The following is a 19,918-nucleotide window of genomic DNA, read 5'->3' on the forward strand; positions in this document are numbered from 1 at the left end:
TTGACTTAGCATGAATAGAATGCTAGATTTCTATTTAAAAAAATAGATATGAAACACGCAACAAAGGTTTACTGCATAGCACAGGGAACTATAGTCAATATGGTTCCTGGTGGCTCAAATGGTAAAGAACCTGCCTGCAATGCAGAAGACCCAGGTTCAATCCCTGGGTCAGGAAGATCCCCTGGAGAAGGAAATGGCAACCCTCTCTAATACTCTTGCCATGGACAGAGGAGTCTGGTGGGTTACAGTCCATGGGGTCACAAAGAGTTGGATACAACTAAGTTACTTTCACTTTTCACATGATGGAAAATAATTTCAAAAATAATGTATGTGTGCATGTATAACTAAATCACCTTGCTATGTACCTGAAAAACATAGGTTAACTATATTTCAATAAAATATATATATTAAGAAAAAGAATAAAGCAGTTTAAGTACACAGTAAAACTGAATGCAAAGTACACAGTGGCTGTGTACCCTGTCCCACACAGGCACAGCCTCCCCAGACTATCAAGCATCACAGTGGTACATTTGTTATAATCAATGAACCCACAATGATGCATCATTATCATGCAAAGTCCATAGTATACATTAGGGTTCACTCTTCGTGTTGTATAATCTATGGTTTTGGGCAAATGTATAATGGCATGTATTTACCATTACGGTATCATTCTGAATAGTTTCTCTGCCGTAAAAATCCTGTGTTCTGCCTATTCATCCCTGCTTTCTTTTAATCCCTGTCAACCACTAATCCTTTTACTGTCTCCATAAGTTTTGCCTTTTCTAGAATGTCATACAGCTGGAATCATACAGTATGTAGACTTTTCAGATTAGCTTCTTTCACTTAGTAATATGCATTTAAGATTCCTCCATGTCTTTTTAGGTCTTGATAGTTCATTTCTTTTTAGCAATGAGTATTATTCCATTGTTTGTATATACCACAGCCTATCCATTTGCCTACTGAAGGCATCTTGGTTACTTCCAATTTTTGGCAATTATAAATAAAGCTGCTATAAACACTTGTGTGAAATTTTTGTGTGGACCAATTAATAACTTTTCAACCCATCTGGGTAAAAAGGAGCATGATTGCTGGATTGCAGGATAGGAGAATGTTTCTGACAAACTGTCTTCCAAAGTGTCTGTACCACTTTACATTCCCATCAGCAATGAAGTTCCTGTCACTCCATTATCCATGCCAGCATTTGGTGTTGTCAGTGTTCTGGATTTTGGCCATTCTTTTAGGGGTGTAGTGGGGTTATTGTTGCTTTAATGTGCAATATCCTAATGACATATGATTTTAACATGATTGTGCCCCTCCTACTATCTCCTTGTGGCTTCTCCTTTGTCCTTGGATATGGGGAGATGCTCTACACAGTGAGGAAAAACAAGACCTGGAACCAACTGTGGCTCAGATCATGAGCTCCTTATTCCAAAATTCAGACTTAAATTGAAGAAAGTAGGGAAAACCACTAGGCCATTCAGGTATGACCTAAATCAAATTCCTTATGATTATACAGTGGGAGTGACAAATAGATTCAAGGGATTAGATCTGATAGAGTGTCTGAAGAACCATGGACAGAGATTTGTAACACTGCACAGGAGGCGGTGACCAAAATTATCCCAAAGAAAAAGAAATGCAAGAAGGCAAACTGGTTGCCTGAGGTCTTACAAATAGCTGAGAAAAGAAGCAAAAGGCAAAGGAGAAAGGGAAAGACAGACCCAACTGAATGCAGAGTTCCAAAGAATAGCAAGGAGACAGAGGAAAGCCTTCTTAAGTAAACAGTGCAAAGAAATAGAAGAAAACACTAGAATGGGAAAGACTAGAGATCTCTTCAAGAAAATCAGAGATACCAGGGGAACATTTCATGCAAAAATGAGCATGATAAAGGACAGAAATGGCAAGTACCTAACAGAAGCAGAAAAGATTCAGAAGAGGTGGAAAGAATACAAAGAACTATACAAAAAAGGTCTTAATGATCCAGACACCACAATGGTGTGGTCACTCACCTAGAGCCAGACCCTCTGGAGTGTGAAGTCAAGTGAGCCTTTGAAAGCATTACTACAAAGTTAGTGGAGGTGATGGAATTCCAGGTGAGTTATTTCAAATCCTAAAAGATTATGCTGTTAAAGTGCTATACTCAATATGTCAGTAAATTTGGAAAACTCAACAATGGCCACAGGACTGGAAAAAGTCAGTTTTCATTTCAGTCCCAAAAAAGGACAATGCCAAAGAATGTTCAAACTACCACACAATTGCGCTCATTTCACATGCTTATAAGGTAATGCTCAAAATTCTTCAAGCTTGGCTTCAACAGTATGTGAACCAAGAGCTTCTAGATGTACAAGCTGGATTTAGAAAAGGCAGAGGAACCAGAGGTCAAATTGCCAACATCTGTTAGATCACAGAAAAAGGAAGAGAATTCCAGAAAAACACCTACTTCTGCTTCATTGACTATTCAAAAGCCTTTGACTGTGTGGATCACAACAAACTATGGAAAATTCTAGAGATGGGAATATCAAACCACTTTACCTGCCTTCTGAGAAACCTGTATGCAGGTCAAGAAGCAACAGTTAGAACTGGATATGGAACAATGGACTGGTTCAAACTGGGAAAGGAGTATGTCAAGGCTTTATACTGTCACCCTCCTTATTTAACTTATATGCAGAGTACATCATGCAAAATGCAGAGCTGGATGAATCATTAGCTGGAATCAAGACTGCCAGGAGAAATATCAGCAACCTCAGATATGCAGATGATACCACTCGAATGGCAGAAAGCAAAGAGGAACTGTTGATGAGGGTGAAAGAGGAGAGTGAAAAAGCTGGCTTAAAACTCAACATTCAAAAAACTAAGATCATGGCATCTGGTCCCATTACTTCATGGCAAATAGATGGGAAAAAAATGGGAACAGTGGCAGAGTTTATTTTTGGGGGCTCCAAAATCACTGTGGATGATGACTGCAGCCATGAAATTAAAAGATGCTTGCTTCTGGAAAAAAAGCTATGTCAAACCTAGACAGCATATTAAAAAGCAGAGACATCACTTGGCTGACAAAGGTCCATATAGTCAAAGCTATGGTTTTTCCAGTAGTCTTGCACAGATGTGAGAGTTGGACTATAAAAAAAGGCTGAGTGCCAAGTGATGCTTTTGAATTGTGGTGGTGGAGAAGACTCTTGAGAGTCCTTTGGACAGCAAGGAGAGCATACCAGTCAATCCTAAAAGAAATCAACCCTGAATATTCACTCAAGGACTATGCTGAAGCTGAAGCTCCAAAACTCTTGCCATCTGATGTGAAGAGCTGACTCATTGGAAAAGACTCTGATGCTGGGAAAGATTGAGGGCAGAAAAAGTGGGTGAAAGAGGATGAGATGGTTGGATGGCATCACCGTCTCAATGGACATGAGTTTGAACAAACTCTGGGAGATAGTGAAGGACAGGGAAGCCTGGTGTGCTGCAGTTCATGGGTCACAGTCAGACATGACTTAGCGACTGAACATATGGCATACGATGTTGAGCATCTTTTCATATGCTTATTTGCCATCTGTATAATCTTCTTTGGTGAGGTGCCTGTTAAGGTCTTTTGCTCATTTTTAAATTGAGGTGTTTAATTGAGGCAGTAGTTTTGGGACCCACTGTTCCAAATGGGAAGGTGACAACAAGTCATATCATTGCTCTTCTATGTGTAATATGTACTTTATCTCTGACAGCTTTCAAAATTTTACTTTTGTTTCAGCAGTCTGACTACAACATGCCTATGTGTGGTTTGCACTGTATTCAACGTGCTTGCTTGGGGCTTACTGAAATTTCTGAATCTCTCAATTTGTCTTTCACAGATTTGGGGAAAATTTCAGCCATTATTTCTTCAAAAATTTTTTTATGTCCCCTTATTTCTCTTTCTCCTCTCTTAGTGGTATTCCAAATGTATACATGGTAAACCTTTTTACATTTTTCCACAAGTCATTGAGACTCTTCGTTTTTTCCTAATCTTTTGATTTTCAGATTGGCTAATTTTTATTGATCTATCTTCAATTTAACCGTTTCTTCTGTCATTGCCAATATGCTATTGTTGTTTAGTTGCTTAGTCCTATCTGAATCTTTTTCAACCCAATGGACAGTAGCCCATCAGACTCTACTGTCCATGGGATTTCCCAGGCAAGAATACTGGAGTGGGTTGCCCTTTCCCTATCCAGAATTTGCTATTATGCTTATTCAAATTTTAAAAAACTGAAATATAGTTAACATACAATATGTTAGTTTCAGGTGCATTATAGTGGTTTGACATTTGCATATATTATAAAATGATCACCATAAGTCTGGTAACCATCTGTCCCCACAAAGTTATGATATTATTGACCACATTCCTTATTCTGTATATTACATCCCTGTGGCTTATTTATTTTATAATTAGAGGTTTGTAGCTCTTCTTTTTTTAAGATTAATTATCTGATTGTAGATTATTTGTGAATTTTTTTTTTTTTTACTATCTCTAGTTTCCAAATTTTATACAAGGAAGAATGCCCTTTTCTGCAATGAGAAAAAAAGAATATTAATTAAACATCTCTCTTATCCCGTAGGGTAAGTTTGACCTTTTAGACTATAAGATTATGGAGTTGGTAAGTCCATCTGTATGACAAAATTATTTACAGAGTCTTAGCTAAGACATAGACCTTACACCTATCACAAGATTTAACTTAAAATGGATCATAGACATAAATGTAAAATATAAAACTATTGAAGGTAACATAGGAAAAATCTATATGACCTTGGTTTCCCTCCAGTAGGTAATGAAGACCATAGAAATTTGCTGCCAAGTGAGAGTCACGCTCAGACTGGTGTTGTGTAGAAGTTGCCTGGACAGACTGGCATAAGCAAAAATGGCCCAAGATCATGCAAGGGGCAGTCTCTGCAATCTTTTCTCTATGTGTGTGCACATGTGAGGTTTGTAGCTCTTAATCCCCTTCACCCATTTCACCTCTGCAACCTCCCTCTCCCATGGCAACCACCCATTTCCCCCTCTGTATCTATGAGTCTGTTTTAATTTTTAAACTTCAGACATTATATTTTTCAGTTCTGGAATCTTTGGTGTATAGTTTCTACTTCTTTGAGATTTATTACCTTTTAATTCATTACAAGCATATTTTCCCCTATGCCCTTGAGCATAGAAATAAGCTGCTTTAAAGTCCTTGTCTGCTGATTTCGACATCAGAATCACCTTGGGGTTGGTCTCCACTGACTGCTTTTCCTCTTGAGCATAAGTCACATTTTCTTTTTCCATACAGTAGTTTAGAATTGAATCCCAAACTTTCTGAATGATATGTTAGAGATTCCGAATTCTGTAAAAAGTACTGATTTTTCTTTAGCTATTTCTCACTTAATTTCTCTAGAATGAAAATTCCAAGTTCTCTTTCTCTGCATTGGGTAAAGCTGGATTATCCATTCATTATTTTAGACTTACTGAGGGTGCTTGGAATCAATCCTATGCATGCATAGCTTAGCAGTCTGCCAGAGATTTGGGAAGGGTTTATATAGAGAATTAGGGCTCCTCCTCAGTGGTTTCTCTCCTGGGATATCTCCTCAGTTTTCAGAGGCTATAATCATCCTGAATCTGTTCTCTCATTCCTCAAACTATAAGACTGCAGGTTTCTATCCAAGTTTTATTTATCTCCATATTACAGCAACTGCAGCCTGCCCATGGATGAAAAGCTATAAAAACACAGAAAACCCTTTCAAATGAGCACTTTTCTCTGTGCTATAGTGGAAACGGCATTAGAACTGGGAATTTTAGGGCCTGTATTAAAATTCTAGCTTGGCCACTTTCTAGCTATGTTTACTTTGGGTCACTTCTCAGATACCATTTCCTCATTCTAAAATGGGAATAAGAATGTTTGCTTCATGGGGTTGTTAAGAATATAAAGTGAGATAATACATGAGATATGGAAAATAGGCTCAGAGGGGCTATGATTGTCCTATTAAGTGGTAGGAGTCATTGGTTACTCCAGATCTGACCATGCTTTTTCTGCTATATCATACTGCTTCCATCTAATGACTACCAACTCTACCTTTCCCTCCCAAAGACACCTGCAAGTACCTAGTATGATCTAATTACCAAGGTGAGCTCAAAGAACACAGTAAGCTAAAGTTCTTACCCACAAGAAGATCCAAGTACCATTACCTTCTCATTGGTGACTGCCCTGCCGTCTGTGTCTCCTTTTGGTCACTCTCAGGGCCTCCAGATAGCTGTTTTGTTATATTCTGCTCAGTCTGTAACTGTTATCTATAGGAGGGGTTGGCCTGATAACAACCTACTCTGCTGTTACCAGAAGCAGAACTGCTAACTGTGGATTTTTGGCTTTGCTATCTATCTGTTCAGTCTGTTTTTATGCCATGATATATGGAAAAATTAAAAAAACCTATGCTGCTTCACTGCCTCCATCTTCCCAGAATCACATGCTATTTACTTTAATAATAAATGAAATAAAATACTCACTAGAATCTGTTACTCAGAATCTTTGTCCAGATTTCTTTTGCTCTAAAGGGCAATGATACGTGGTCTGAATTTAACTGCTAGAGAGTTAGGGACCAGTAGTGTAGTAGTATAACTACTTGCCTCCCACCCCTTCATACCTGACGTTGTCTTGGCTATTCCCTGATCTGGTAATGCTCCAAATTTCCGATGCTGTTCATACCAGTCATTCACTGTCATGGATGCCAGACTTGGATAACCAGCTCCAAATACTCTGTAAGAATCACACTACATTTAGAAAAGTAAACATAAATAGCACTATTAATAAGCCTCTTCTGTTTAGTGGTAAAGCTTGTATCTGTTTCCTCCTTGCTCCCTTATCCAGCTATCCTCTGAGGAGTTGTGTAAATTCCTGTGAGGACAGTGAAGAGAGACATCCAGGGAGGAGAATTAAAGGCAAGAGCTTTCACAAGAAGATAAAGGCCCAGACTTATCTCCCAATAAGCAATCTCAGAGGCTAATGCCCCACAGAATGATGATATAATGGAAGGAGTATTTATTCTTGGTGGGTCTAAAAGATACACAGAGGAAGGAGATTCTTCTGCAACCTTATGGAAGAGGTTCATCTTTAATCTCAGAATTAAAACCTAGATAGGCAAACATGACCATTTGAGAATTGCAGCTGAAGGAAACAATGGGAAACAACTTTAAGGGCTACAATTCTTCTTTAGATTCTTTTTTCCTTCTTTCTGTATTTAATTCATTAATTATTTATTTTTGTTGGCTTCCTCTTGAGCCTGGTTTTAAGCTCAAGTTTGTAAGGGAAATGTCTGATGATGAGAGCTACAGAGAAAGTATTGGAAGAGATAATATTCCTTTGATGGAAGAACAGTTTCCCCAGGTGAAGCCATGACCTTTATTTAACAATGCCCATTCTGTTACTCATGCACTGTAAACGAACCATAAAAATAGGGGGCTTGCAAAGGCAACCCACTTTTTAATACCACCTACTTGGCTTGGGCCATGTTCCGAGTGAGAACAAATGGTTTCATTGGAGGCCTGTCCTGACGAGATGACTGCGAAGTTGATGCCTAAAAAGGAAATTAATTATCATAAGTGTATTTGTCATTGTGCCCACCCCACTATGCAGGTTCTTAAGTCTTTAGGTGCTTGAAAAACCCTGTTTATCAGACTCTAAGATATATTAGCAGAATACCAATGGTGGAGGTTGGTTAGCTCTCCTGAGATGGCCCAAGTATCATGCTGGAAAGGGAGGAAGAGAAAGCTCTTCCAGGAATCATTTCACTAGTGAAAAATTACTTGACTTTAAAACTCTCCCCTCCAAAGAGGCAGATTCCAAAGCTTTCTTCCATGTTTCACCTAAACCTCTTGAGCTGAATTTGAAGCCCCTTTCCTCAGCCTGGCTTTCAGGGCTAAAGCTGAATTATTAAGACCTTTCTGCTAAAACCCTGTCCAATGTAATTATGCTATTAAATGTCAACAGCTCCCTAGAGTGTTTTAGAAGTGGATGTTCCTAAATGCAAGAGGGGGAGGAAGAATGGGTTAGTATCTTTCATATACAGGTGTACAGAAATGTTTCAAGGAATCTTGGCTGTTCAGGGGCATACCAAAACAAACTATGGTCTAAGAAAAAATGTTCACTTTGTAACATCACTTACATAGCCAATCCCAATACCAAATGAGAGAGAATAAAAACAAAAAACAAAGAAGGAGACAGGAGGATCCAGAATAGTCCAGCCTCATAGTAATGGGTTTGAAACCCATTCATCTAGATATAGTCAAGGGGCCTTAAAGCTTTAGAATATTAATTGTTCGTTCTTTGATCCCTTAACATAAGGAACTAGGTTGATGTTACCCTGAGGCAAAAGCTCCTGGGCTAATTAGTACAAATCAAATTAGCAAGAGTTCTCTGAGGACTTAAATGGCTGCAGCTAGTTGATTAATACAACTCAATTCATGTTATACCCTGAACCAAAAAGTAACCGGTAGCAGAGCCAGATATTTTTTTTTTCTTTTCTATAATTCTTCCCTTTTTTTTTTTTTTTTTAAACAAACCCTTGTGTTGAGGGCTGACTTTCAATAGATCACAGTGAGGCAGCTGCTCTGCTATGTATGAAACCCCAACACAGAGCCCAACATTTTGAAAAATCAGCTCCAAAACATAGTTATGGTCTTCAGGTACAGCCAAAGTGGTATTATACCAAGTTTTCTTTACCATTATGCCTAACATTTTGTGCATAGAGGTCCTTGCTATGTTTCATACTTGGGTGACCTATGGTGTCAGTATATCACTGTGTAAGGTTAACTTTTGATTTCTCCCCCGAACAAAACATATTTCATGTCTTTTATCTTCTTTTTAAGTTTTTTCTCTCTCTTCTCCAGTCCCACTTTTCTTCTTCATTCCCATCCTATCCCTCTTCCTGTTTATTACAGTCAAGCACAGATTTTCAAGGCACACCTCCCTATGCCTTCCTTCAGCAGTCATGATTGCATGTGTGCTAAGTTGCTTCAGTCATTTCTGACTCTTTCTGACTTTATGGACTCTGGCCTGCCAGGCTCCTCTGTCCATGGGATTCTCCAGGCAAGAATACAGGAGTGAGTTGCCATGCCCTCCTCCAGAGGATCTTCCTGACCCACAGGTCAAACCTGCATCTCTTATGGCTCCTGCACTGGCAGGCAGGTTCTTTACCATTAGCGCCACCTGGGAAGCCCCCACAGTCATGACTGCTCACAGCCAAAAGCAGTTTTCACTTCAGAGAAGACTCCCCCTCTCCTGGCATGTCACAAAATTACAGAAGACTAGAACTGTGTTACAGTCAGAAAGCACTAGGGAACACTATACTATAAACTAGAGAGAAAGCTATCCTAGAGAACCTTCAGCCTTCCTCCACTAAGGTTAATAAAAACAGTGATTTTATGGAAACATGAAAGGATTTTAATTTGATTACTCTCCTGTAGAAGATTCAAATCTCTGACAGTAGCTTTTTGAGCTGTTTAGGCAGTGACCAGGCTTACCTCTTTTGCAGAGTCTTTTTCTCTCAAGATCTTTATCTCCTGGTCAATGCTCTCAATCTCTTCTAAGCTGATACCAATCCACCTTCGAAGGTGAAGGAGGTAATATTCACGAACATGCTCATCATCTGCTTGACCACTTTCCACAGCAGATTTCAGTGCAGACAACCTATGCTCCACCTCCTTCTTCTGCTTGTATCTGTTCCACAGAAAAGTATTTCCCATGAACTTAAAAATAAAGAAGTGCTCCTTGAAAGGAAGGCCAAAATATGATTTTACCTTTGCAAATGATCAGGTAGTAAGGATGCTGATTTTCACTTTGGCAAAAATAATGATTTTATACCTCAGAATCTGCCATCAAGGCCGTTCTCACAAGACTACAAGGCGAGGAAGGGATCAGTAGAGGCGGAGAAATACATTCTAAAGCCAGAGAAATATAGAGGAAACCTGATCTGAGCAACTCTTCCCATCATCTTTCGAGATGGGAGTACTTTAGTAATTTTATGACATCAACCTTTATTAGGTCAGGTGCTTAGTATCATACAATGTCCATTTGGGAATTATAGCTTCAAATAATCATAGAATTTTTATTTACCTGCCATTGATGCAGGAATTCCTAAAAAATGGTCATCTCTTCTTTTCTTCTGGGCAAAACATTTCCAGCTCTTCTGACTCATCCTGTATAATTTAAAGACTCATATCCACCCTGCCTGCCTTTTCCAAGATGCATTCTAGTATGTCATCTATCACTCACTGGACAACTATTTACTGAGTACTTATTATGTGACATGCACTGTTCTCAGTGCTTGAGCCACAACAGTACTTACAAAAGAGTCCTTGCTCTCCTGAGGCTTTCATTCTAGTGTGAGCAGTCAAAAAGAAATAGATGTCAGGTGGTGATAAGTCCTCTGAACAAGCCAAAAAAAAAAAAAAAGGCAAGGTAAACTGGATAGAATGATGGTGTGAAAGTAGGGGTGTTCAGGAGAGACTTCTCTGAAGAGGTGACACTTGAGCAAAGACTTCAAGGAAATAAGTACAGAAGCCATGACAGGATCTGGAAGAGTGTTCTAAGGGGGAAAAGCAAATATGAAGGTCCTTGGGTGGGAGAGTGCTGCCCTGACATGTTTGAGGAATAGCAAGGAGGCCAGTGTGGTTGGCATGGAAGATGATAGGAAATGAGGTCAGAGAGATAGCCAGGGCCATATAGAACCCAATAGGCTAATAAGACACGAAATATCACATGTCAAAATGTTTTGAATAAGAGAAAGTCACTGGAAGCTTTAAAATAGAATACATGATGTGAAAACTTTTTTAACAGACTACTCTGACTGGACTGTGAGAGGCTGGGAGGCAAGGGTGGAAGCAGGAACATCAATTTAAGAGGGTACTGCCATAATCCAGGTTGAGAGTGACTTGAAATAGGGAGGTGGTAAGATCCAGATGTAATTAAAATATAAAGCAGTATTTGTTGATTTATTGGATGTAAGGGCTTGAGGGAAAGAGGAATAAAGGAAAAACTCCACAGTTTCCAAGAGAAGTATCTTGAAATACCTATGTCTAGAACTCCACTCCAGACCTCCGGGATCAGATGCTTCTCTGCAAGTGTTCACTCAAATCTGGAATTCTTAACTTGACTTCAATGGACAGAATTTGGGGAGGAAGGGTGTCTTTGAACTCCCTCCAATTTTGTATAGAACTCTATTTATACACCTTTTTTTTTTTTTTTTTTTTGCTGAGAAGACGTTAAAGGAGGTCCATGACCCACAAAAAGTCAAGAACCACTGCTCTGGAAACATTCTTTATTATAAAAACTTTTAGGCTCTTCTATTCCTTTTAATTAACAAGTGGGTACTTTATGCAATGTTACAAATAAATGTCACAGCACCATCATAGGTGGCCTTCTGAGTAAAACACTACACAGGTCAATCCTAGTTCATGAATGCTATTACAGACATCGCTTGAGAACATTAAACTCTGATGCCACTCCTACCCCACCCTCTTTCCTGATGTACCTAAGTCAGGAAAAAAAAGAATACCAGGACCTTCAACGTATATAACCTGGGGTAAATTCTGCGTTAGTCTGCTGGGCCTCTGAACAAGGTTCTTATGCTTCCTTTCCTACCCTCCACATGTATGCAGTCGAATCGCACTCTCTGGTCTTTCTTCTCTACTTCCTTTGCTCCTACGACTTTGTTCCTAGTCGTCTTTGGGACTTCTAAGCTCCTGAATACCTGATCTTTGAGGCCAGTGTTTTTTAAACCTTTGTTAGCAGAAGAATCCTTGCTTCTTGTGAGAGCTTATTTTGAACGCCAATAAGCAATAAAAGATAAAACTACCTTGGTTAAATCAGAGAAAGGCTCCCAACATCTCTCCTACCCAAGCACTGTGACGAAATCTTAGGGCTCCAGGAACAGACTATAAAACACTGTCCTAGACTTCATCACTGTTCTAGATTTCCCATGGTGAGCCACTACATGCAAACAATCCTTATCACCCAGTGCCTGTCACCCTTCTGACTCTGGGCAACTTTCATCATTCCCCTTTCTGTTCCCAAGCTGCTGAAGAGAGCTAACCAATTACAAATTTGGTGTCAAATGAGTCAACGACAAATTTGTATGATTAAACTTCAGTGCAACGGTCACTCTTGTTCAGTTATCATCTTCTTCATCTTTTGTGAAATCCATGCCACCATCATGCTAATCAGATGACCAGTCAATGGAGAAATTCAATTTCCCTTTTTACCTTCAAATCTTTATAGTGTCAGCTTTCCTCCTCTTCTCTTGCCTTTAAGGAGGCACTGTTGTCTTTACCAAGGAAATGTCTTTACCATTCCACTATCAATCCAGTCCCCATCCACATTCTTCCAGGCCTCACTCAATCAACTATCCTCCCTGTCATTTGCAGTTACAATTTTTCACTCTACCAGTGCCTTTCCCCTAACCTGTTCTGTCTTTTCAAATGACCACTCTTCTCTCTGTTCTAAACAACACTAGAATTGGTAATTTGAAGACCTGAGTTTAAATCCTAGCCTGACCACTTACTAGCCATGTAACTCTGGACAAGTCAATACTGAGAGCCCATTTCCTTATTTCTAAAATGGGATAATATCTGCTTCATGGCACTGTTAAGAGGATCAGATGACCAACACTCATGAAAGTGCTTTGTAAGCAGCAATATAAATAACGTTAGCAGATGAGAAAAATTAAAAGTTGAGAGGGCCTAGATGATGTCCCATCTATTAGGTGGCAGAAATTGGATGGGTCACCCCAGGTCTGACTCAAAAGCCCAGGATTTTTCTGCTACACCATATTGCTTCCATCTTTCTGATGACCACTCTGTCCTTCCCAAAGATACCTCAGGTACCTACCATGATCCAAGTACTGGGTTGGGTACCAAGGATATACAATGACATAATTACAACACTAAGGATACAATTAGTCATGGTCTCTGACCTTTAGAAGTTCCAAGTCTAGAGAATAACAGATAGTTATGCCCAGATAAGTAACAAAAACTAAATGCTATAGTATCTGGGAGGGGAGACAGGTAGGGAGAAACTTCAAAGACGACATGACATTTGTTCTCTATCTTCCCTGGGCTTCTTTCTATAAGTACTTCCATCTGTACCATGTTGAGTCTCTTATCTCTGACTGCCCTTTTCTTTCTCATCCTTCTTCCTTAATTTGCCCCAAGGTTTTATCCTTGGGTTTTTTCTCTCTGCATGTTTTTTTCTCCATCTAGTCAAGGCTATGGTTTTTCCAGTGGTCATGTATGGATGTGAGAGTTGGACTGTGAAGAAGGCTGAGCGCCAAAGAAATGATGCTTTTGAACTGTGGTGTTGGAGAAGACTCTTGAGAGTCCCTTGGACTGCAAGGAGATCCAACCAGTCCATTCTAAAGGAGATCAGGATGCTTTTGAACTGTGGTGTTGGAGAAGACTCTTGAGAGTCCCTTGGACTGCAAGGAGATCCAACCAGTCCATTCTGAAGGAGATCAGCCCTGGGATTTCTATGGAAGGAATGATGCTAAAGCTGAAACTCCAGTACTTTGGCCACCTCATGCGAAGAGTTGACTCATTGGAAAAGACTCTGATGCTGGGAGGGATTGGGGGCAGGAGGAGGGGACAACAGAGGATGAGATGGCTGAATGGCATCACTGACTCGATGGATGTGAGTCTGAGTGAACTCCGGGAGTTGGTGATGGACAGGGAGGCCTGGCGTGCTGCAATTCATGGGGTCACAAAGAGTCGGACACGACTGAGTGACTGAACTGAACTGATCCATATCCATCGATGCTCCTGAATTTTTATAACTAGCTGCAAAACAGTCTCATAAGTTTTAGTTACACATTTCCATCCGTTTACGGACACAGCTGTCCAGTTGTCACATCATGACCTAAATTCAGTAAGTCCTAAACTAGACTCATTATTTACCCAGCTTCTACTTCTCCACTTCTGTCAAAAGAATGTAGGTTCAATTAATCAACAAGACTTACACTTACTCCTCAAAGATGGGAATTAAGAGTAGAGAAGATACATGAAGAAACATGCTTTGAGAGAGACAGAGAGGACATACTACTTAGGTGTTTTATGTAGGATGACCTCAGTGTGTAAATGAGGCAGAGGATGGAGGACTTACAGAAATTGAATAAGGATTTAAACAATTTGTTTTCTAATCATATAAATGCTTCTTGCAAAAGTAGTATCTGACAGTTGTAACTTCATTATCATCTCTTCCCAGTTGGAGTACTATTACAACATGTTAACTTGTCTTTCTGCATCCCTCTTCCTTTTCAGTGTTCTATACACATCACTTCCCTAGAGTCCTCTGACCATACTACTTTTAGCTTCTGCCAAACCAGACTCTTCTCCATTTCCTGTACATACCTCAAACTACCTTGCCTTAGGCTTTTTTTGCTCATGTTGTCCCCACATGCCGCTTGTCAACAAGACATGTTTTTTGAGCACCTTCTATATGCCAGGCCCTGTGCTAGACACACCACAGAGAACGAGAGAGAAATGGCTACTGCTCTCATGGAATATACATTTTAGTAGTGAAAAAAGACAAAGCCCAGAAAGACATAAATGAAGAGCATTTCCCCCAAAGAGAACAATATTTTGGATCAGACATGCTGCTGGCCTAAGTGGAGGTATGACAGCGGAGAAAGAGATGAACAGAAGGACATTAGGTATATTTTGTAGCTGGAACTGGTAGGCCTTGTTGATGGACTGGATGTGGCAATCCAGAAGGGAGGAACTGAAGCCAACTCCTAGGTTTCTAGCTTAAAACTTCTGGGTGAATGGCAGTCTCTTTATTGAGATCCTTAGGACGTGAGTGTGAGGGTACATTTTGGGATTAAAAAGCCAACAATTCAATTTATGGCAAGTTAAGTTTGAGGTGGCTGTGAAACATCCACAAACAGTGCTGGAAGCACGAGTCTGAAGGTCAGGGAAGGCCTGAGCTAGTATATAAATATAGGAGCCATTAACAAAAACATAATGTTGATCTCCTCTGTTGGGCATTAAAAAAAAGTTCAAAGATCAAGCTTTTAACCAAAGAAATACAAATCAAAACAATGAGGTATCTTTCTTGTTTGCCCATCTGGTTGGGGGTGGGGGGGCGGGGAGGGATATACTTTGAAACTTTGTTACTATGGAAAGCAATACTGTTACCATCAAGAGTCTTAAAATATTCAAACCCTTTAATCTAGGCACTTACTGGTCCTTCTAGAAATCAATTCTAAGGAAACAGTGAGAGATACATTTATTTTCTTTGTAGCATTACTTAGAATAACAAAATCAAATAAAAACCCCTACCCATTAACAGTCTAGGCATTTGACAATAGAAGATTAGCTTAAATAATTATAAGACTGATACTATTTAACCATTAAATATCTTGGCTTCAAAAGACAAAGGAAATCACAACAGGATGTCAGGTTTTAAAAAAGAAAAAATGGCATTCCTCCAAATGTATTAACTAAAATAACTATATATCTGAAAGGAAAAACATCAGGAAGTTAACGAAGATCATCTCAGTGCTAAGATGAAAGCTTATTTTTAATTAAAAAAAATTCTGTTTTCCAACTTTCACGAGTATTAACTACTTTTACATTCAGGCAAACCTGTAATTTACATTTTTAACCAAGCTTCTCCTCTCATCTCAAATGCTACTACATTGTGAAATCTTTCCCTTATCCCTCCAACCAGATATGATCACTCCCTGGTCATTCTCTAAAACACCATTTGTATCTCTCTATTGCGTTTAGTTGTTGGTTTTTTTGTTTTTTTGTTTTTTTTTTTTGATACATTGCAATTATTTGGATACCAAATTCACTGTTTAAACTGGTATAAGCCAACAGGCTACCTCTACCTTCTTACAGAGGACATGACACTAAATTCCACTTCATATCAGTCTACCCCATTTCCTCAAAAATCATTCTGTTGCTCACTAGCTCTTAACCGTACTTTATAATTTAAAGCCCTTACCACTAAAGTCACATTTTTATTTACTAGTTACTGTCTGTCTCCTCCACCAAAATAAGAACTCCATGAGGGCATGGACTCTGGTTCTCCATTACCTAGAACAGTTCCTGGCACACAGTAAAGGCTCAATAAATATGTTAAATGAATCAATCAATTTTCAGCTCTCTAGACCAGGCCTCTCCAGAGTTTCATGCTACAGATACCTCTACTTGGATGTCTTCTAGGCACCTTAAATGCAACATGTCTCAATACAGAATTCATACTCTCCCCTATCTACTCTTCCTCTTCTATTCCCCATCTCAATGAGTTCCACAGTCTTCCAACTACGTCAGAAACATAGACATCTCCCATGCTGCTTCCTTCTACCCTACCTGCCAAAACAAACTGATCACCAGGTTTTCTGCAGATTCAATCCTATAAATAAATATATTCCCCCATCCCTTCTGCCATTGGGATAGTAAGGCCTCCATTACCTCTGTGACCTAATTGGATCTAATCTTCTCCCTCAGAATGCTTCCTAACTGCTGCCAGATTACGCAAGTTAAAGTGCAAATATGACCTTGCTACTCTTTGCGGTGGGATGGGGGGGGGGGGACCTCCAGTGGATCCCAAGTCACCAACCAAAGTTCAAGCTCTTTAGCATGGCCTAATAGTAGGTAACATAGAATATTTACTATGTGCCAGATACTGTGCCAGCTGTTTTACATGGTTTATTTTATTAATGCCTCTTAACCCTATGAGATAGCTACCATTGTTACTTATACTTCACATATGAGGAAACCTGAGGCTCAGGCAGGTTACACAAGTTACCCAAAGTTCAATGGCTTATAAGTAGAACTGAGTCTCAAACCCAGGTCTCTGACTCCACCACCTGTACTTTGCTACAAAGATCTAACAATAGCTGACTGAGTGCTTACTGTATCAGACACTGCTGAGTTTTTAAAATTCATTTCTCTTCTAACTACTTTATAGGACCTATTATCATCCAGTGTTACACCTGGGGAAATTAAGGCAGTGAGAGGCTAAGCAATCTACCCAAAATCAGAATGATTAAATGCTGGAGCTGGGATTCAAACCTCCTTCCCAAGTTCCCAGAACAAAGTTGTTCCTTCACCTTCCTCACACCCCAAGCTCTCCCTGGTTTGAACCCTACAACATTTTTCGGTATTCTTTCCCCCTCTTCACCACCCACTTTGTGTTCCAGCATCACCTAACTGTTTACAGTTGTTCTTTACCCCAACACTGTGGTCTTTAATGCCCCTGTAGCTGTTCTACTGCTATTATCTTTGCTGGCTAAAGCCATCCTTTCCTCTTCCTCTAGATAATACTCCTATGCATCCTTTAGCAACTCACCACAGGAGTCACCTCTGCCAGGAAGCCTTCTCTTCTCTCCTGCTCCCTCTTTGGTTAGGTGCCCTTTTTCTCTGCTCTCCCAATACTTTACACATTTTCTTATCACATCATTCTATAATTTATATCATTTCTATGCTTCTTTTCCTCACCAGATTGTATGCTCTTCCAAGGAAGAGACCACCCACATTCATACAAATGCCCATACCCAATTTGAATCCCCACTGCCTAGCATAGCTCCGAAACACTGTGAGCACTTTCACATGATGAAGCTATACCAGTATTAAGATTAGTTCAGGATGTTACACACCTGATCCAGTATTGTTAGAACAGAGCTTCTCAATCAATGGACCAAAAATGGACTATAGTTATAAGATATCTGTGCCTTTCAGAGATACTTACCCCACTGCGAAGTGAAGTGAAGTGAAAGTTGCTCAGTCGTGTCCGACTCTGCGACCCCATGGACTGTACAGTCCATGGGGTGCCCCACTGTACCGTGTAAATATTGCTATGCTGTGATGTGGGAGAGATTGGGAAACACTGCTAAAACTATATTGTTGCGGTTGGCAACCATAAGGTGCTAGAAGTCTGACAGGGATGATCATTTCAACCAAGACAGAGGCCTCTTGAAAAACTGAGAGTTTGCTCTTACCAGGGCCTATGCTCAATAAGAACCCAAAGAATACATACACCATTGTTTCCCACCCCCCAGGAAAAAACATGCACCCTTCCCCAATAGCACTGCCATTAGGCAGTCCTCAAATGACCCACCTCTCTATTTTAGCCTGTCTGTGAGATGCCATAGCAACGATGCTAGGATAGGCCATGGAGGAATTAGCAGTGTTATTTTCAGCTGAGTTGGTCTTGGTTTTGGGCAGCTCAAACTCTGCCACATGATAGTACTGGCACTGCGTTAAGTAGTTTAAAAAGTGTTCTCGAGCCCACTGCAAATGATCTAGACGCTTGCTGGGATTGACTTGTTTCAGGGCGAACGCTCCTTGAAATGCTGGCACCATCAGGTACTTCAGGTCGGTGGACGCGATTTCCTCCAAATCTTCATTTTGGCTGCAAAGAGCAGAGTAGGCTGTGAAGTCTGGCTAGGCATTCCAACTGTGGCCCTTGCTTCCTGGGGGAGGGGAGGGCTGGGATCGGGGTGGGACAAAGGGAGGCGGCACCTGGAACAGCTGCCGGCTTTCTTCAATGAAAGTGGCTGAGCACTCACATCCAATGCCTCTGCGAATAACCGAAACTAAGGAGGAGAGTCGTCGGAAATTAACTATCTTGGAAGAGAGGTAGAGAATGCAAGCAATGTACACAAGACCGCAGGGGGAGGTAGGACAGAAAGGCTCCCAGTTTCAAAGGCCTCCTCCACCCAGGCTCAATGGCTCCACCTTTGGTGATCATCATTACCTACGTTCTCTGCCTTTGGTTACTACCCTCTCGCCCATACCTGAACAACTCGAGCTGCGACAACATTTCTGCAGCCTTCTTCAGGAGATCCAGTCCCTTGAACACCTTATCTTGGATTATTCGGGAGCCGGTGGGTTCAGTTGAGATTTCCACTTCGTCCAAAAGCTGCTTGCTGGTTTCGAACAGCTCGGGGAGCCGCGGTAACAGTAACTCGTCCTCGACTGCTGCCATTTTAGGGAGGAGGAACCCGGAAAACCTCACTTCCGGGGTCAAAGGCAACCCTGGGAAAGCTGAGCTAGGCGAGAGATGAAGAAACCGGAAGGGGCGCCGCATTGGTCCAGTAGCTCCATTGTTACCTAAGCGTCTGCAAATTTCCGTAGGCTGCTGTTAACTCAGCCTAGCAACCGTTTCCATGGACTCATTTTGTTACGCTGCCTATTACAAGTAGTAGACATCTGTTACTGAAACACACACGCAAATAAAAAAGCAAACCCCAGGCGCTGCTTTTCGCGTGACTCCTCGTCGCCGACCCGGCCCTGGACTGTGCCATCGGCTCTGAGGATCGGGTGTGACGAAGCTGAATTCGGAGCCAGGACGGGCGCGAGAAGGCAGGAGCAGGAGCACTCCAGGAGCCGGCCAGGGCGGTCAGGGGCTCCGAACTCCGCGCAGCTTGCCGGGTTCGCAGGTCTGCGCGCGTGAGAGCGAAGGGCAAGTAGCGCCCCCCTCCGGCTTCCGGCAACCCAGCAGCTCGAGCTTTGGGTTCCTACCTGCCAATCCTCGCCCTTCCTCTTCCCCGTGACGTCACCCCTCTTATACACAACACACACACACACACACACACACACACACACACACACACACACACTTACCAGTTACTGTCACCCCTTTACACACATACACAATCAAAAGTCACCCCTCCTATACACACACACACACGTTTTCAAAAGTCACTTCCTCTGAAAACTTCCTTGAGCCCCTTTCCCCTGCCAAATGAAAATTTTGGTGCATCTCTATCAGAACACCTACCACATATTACAGCTAGTGATTTACAAATCTATCTCCCTTACCTGTATGAGTCTGATTAATCTTTGCGCTCCTCTGGCTAGCCCAGTGCCTGGTACTTATTACGTGCCCAATGTCATCATAGGAATAGAAAAATAAGTGTTCGGTTTGGAAAGCAGATC

General features: G+C 40.9%; 1 protein-coding gene across 1 annotated transcript in view; it reads right to left on the reverse strand.

The window, feature by feature from the left end:
* IGBP1 (immunoglobulin binding protein 1) overlaps positions 1-19,176 on the reverse strand; it is a 44,963-nt gene extending 25,787 nt beyond the window's left edge. The window contains exons 1-5 of the mRNA XM_052663338.1: positions 18,775-19,176; positions 18,096-18,389; positions 9,500-9,695; positions 7,475-7,554; positions 6,625-6,737 (exon numbers count right to left, since the gene is read on the reverse strand). Coding sequence (XP_052519298.1) covers positions 6,625-6,737; positions 7,475-7,554; positions 9,500-9,695; positions 18,096-18,389; positions 18,775-19,067 — 976 coding nt within the window. The 5' untranslated portion in view covers positions 19,068-19,176. The remainder of the gene's footprint in view (positions 1-6,624; positions 6,738-7,474; positions 7,555-9,499; positions 9,696-18,095; positions 18,390-18,774) is intronic.
* Positions 19,177-19,918: the final 742 nt, after the last annotated feature.

Source organism: Budorcas taxicolor, chromosome X, assembly GCF_023091745.1.
Source record: "Budorcas taxicolor isolate Tak-1 chromosome X, Takin1.1, whole genome shotgun sequence".
NCBI classification, from domain to species: Eukaryota; Metazoa; Chordata; class Mammalia; order Artiodactyla; family Bovidae; genus Budorcas; species Budorcas taxicolor.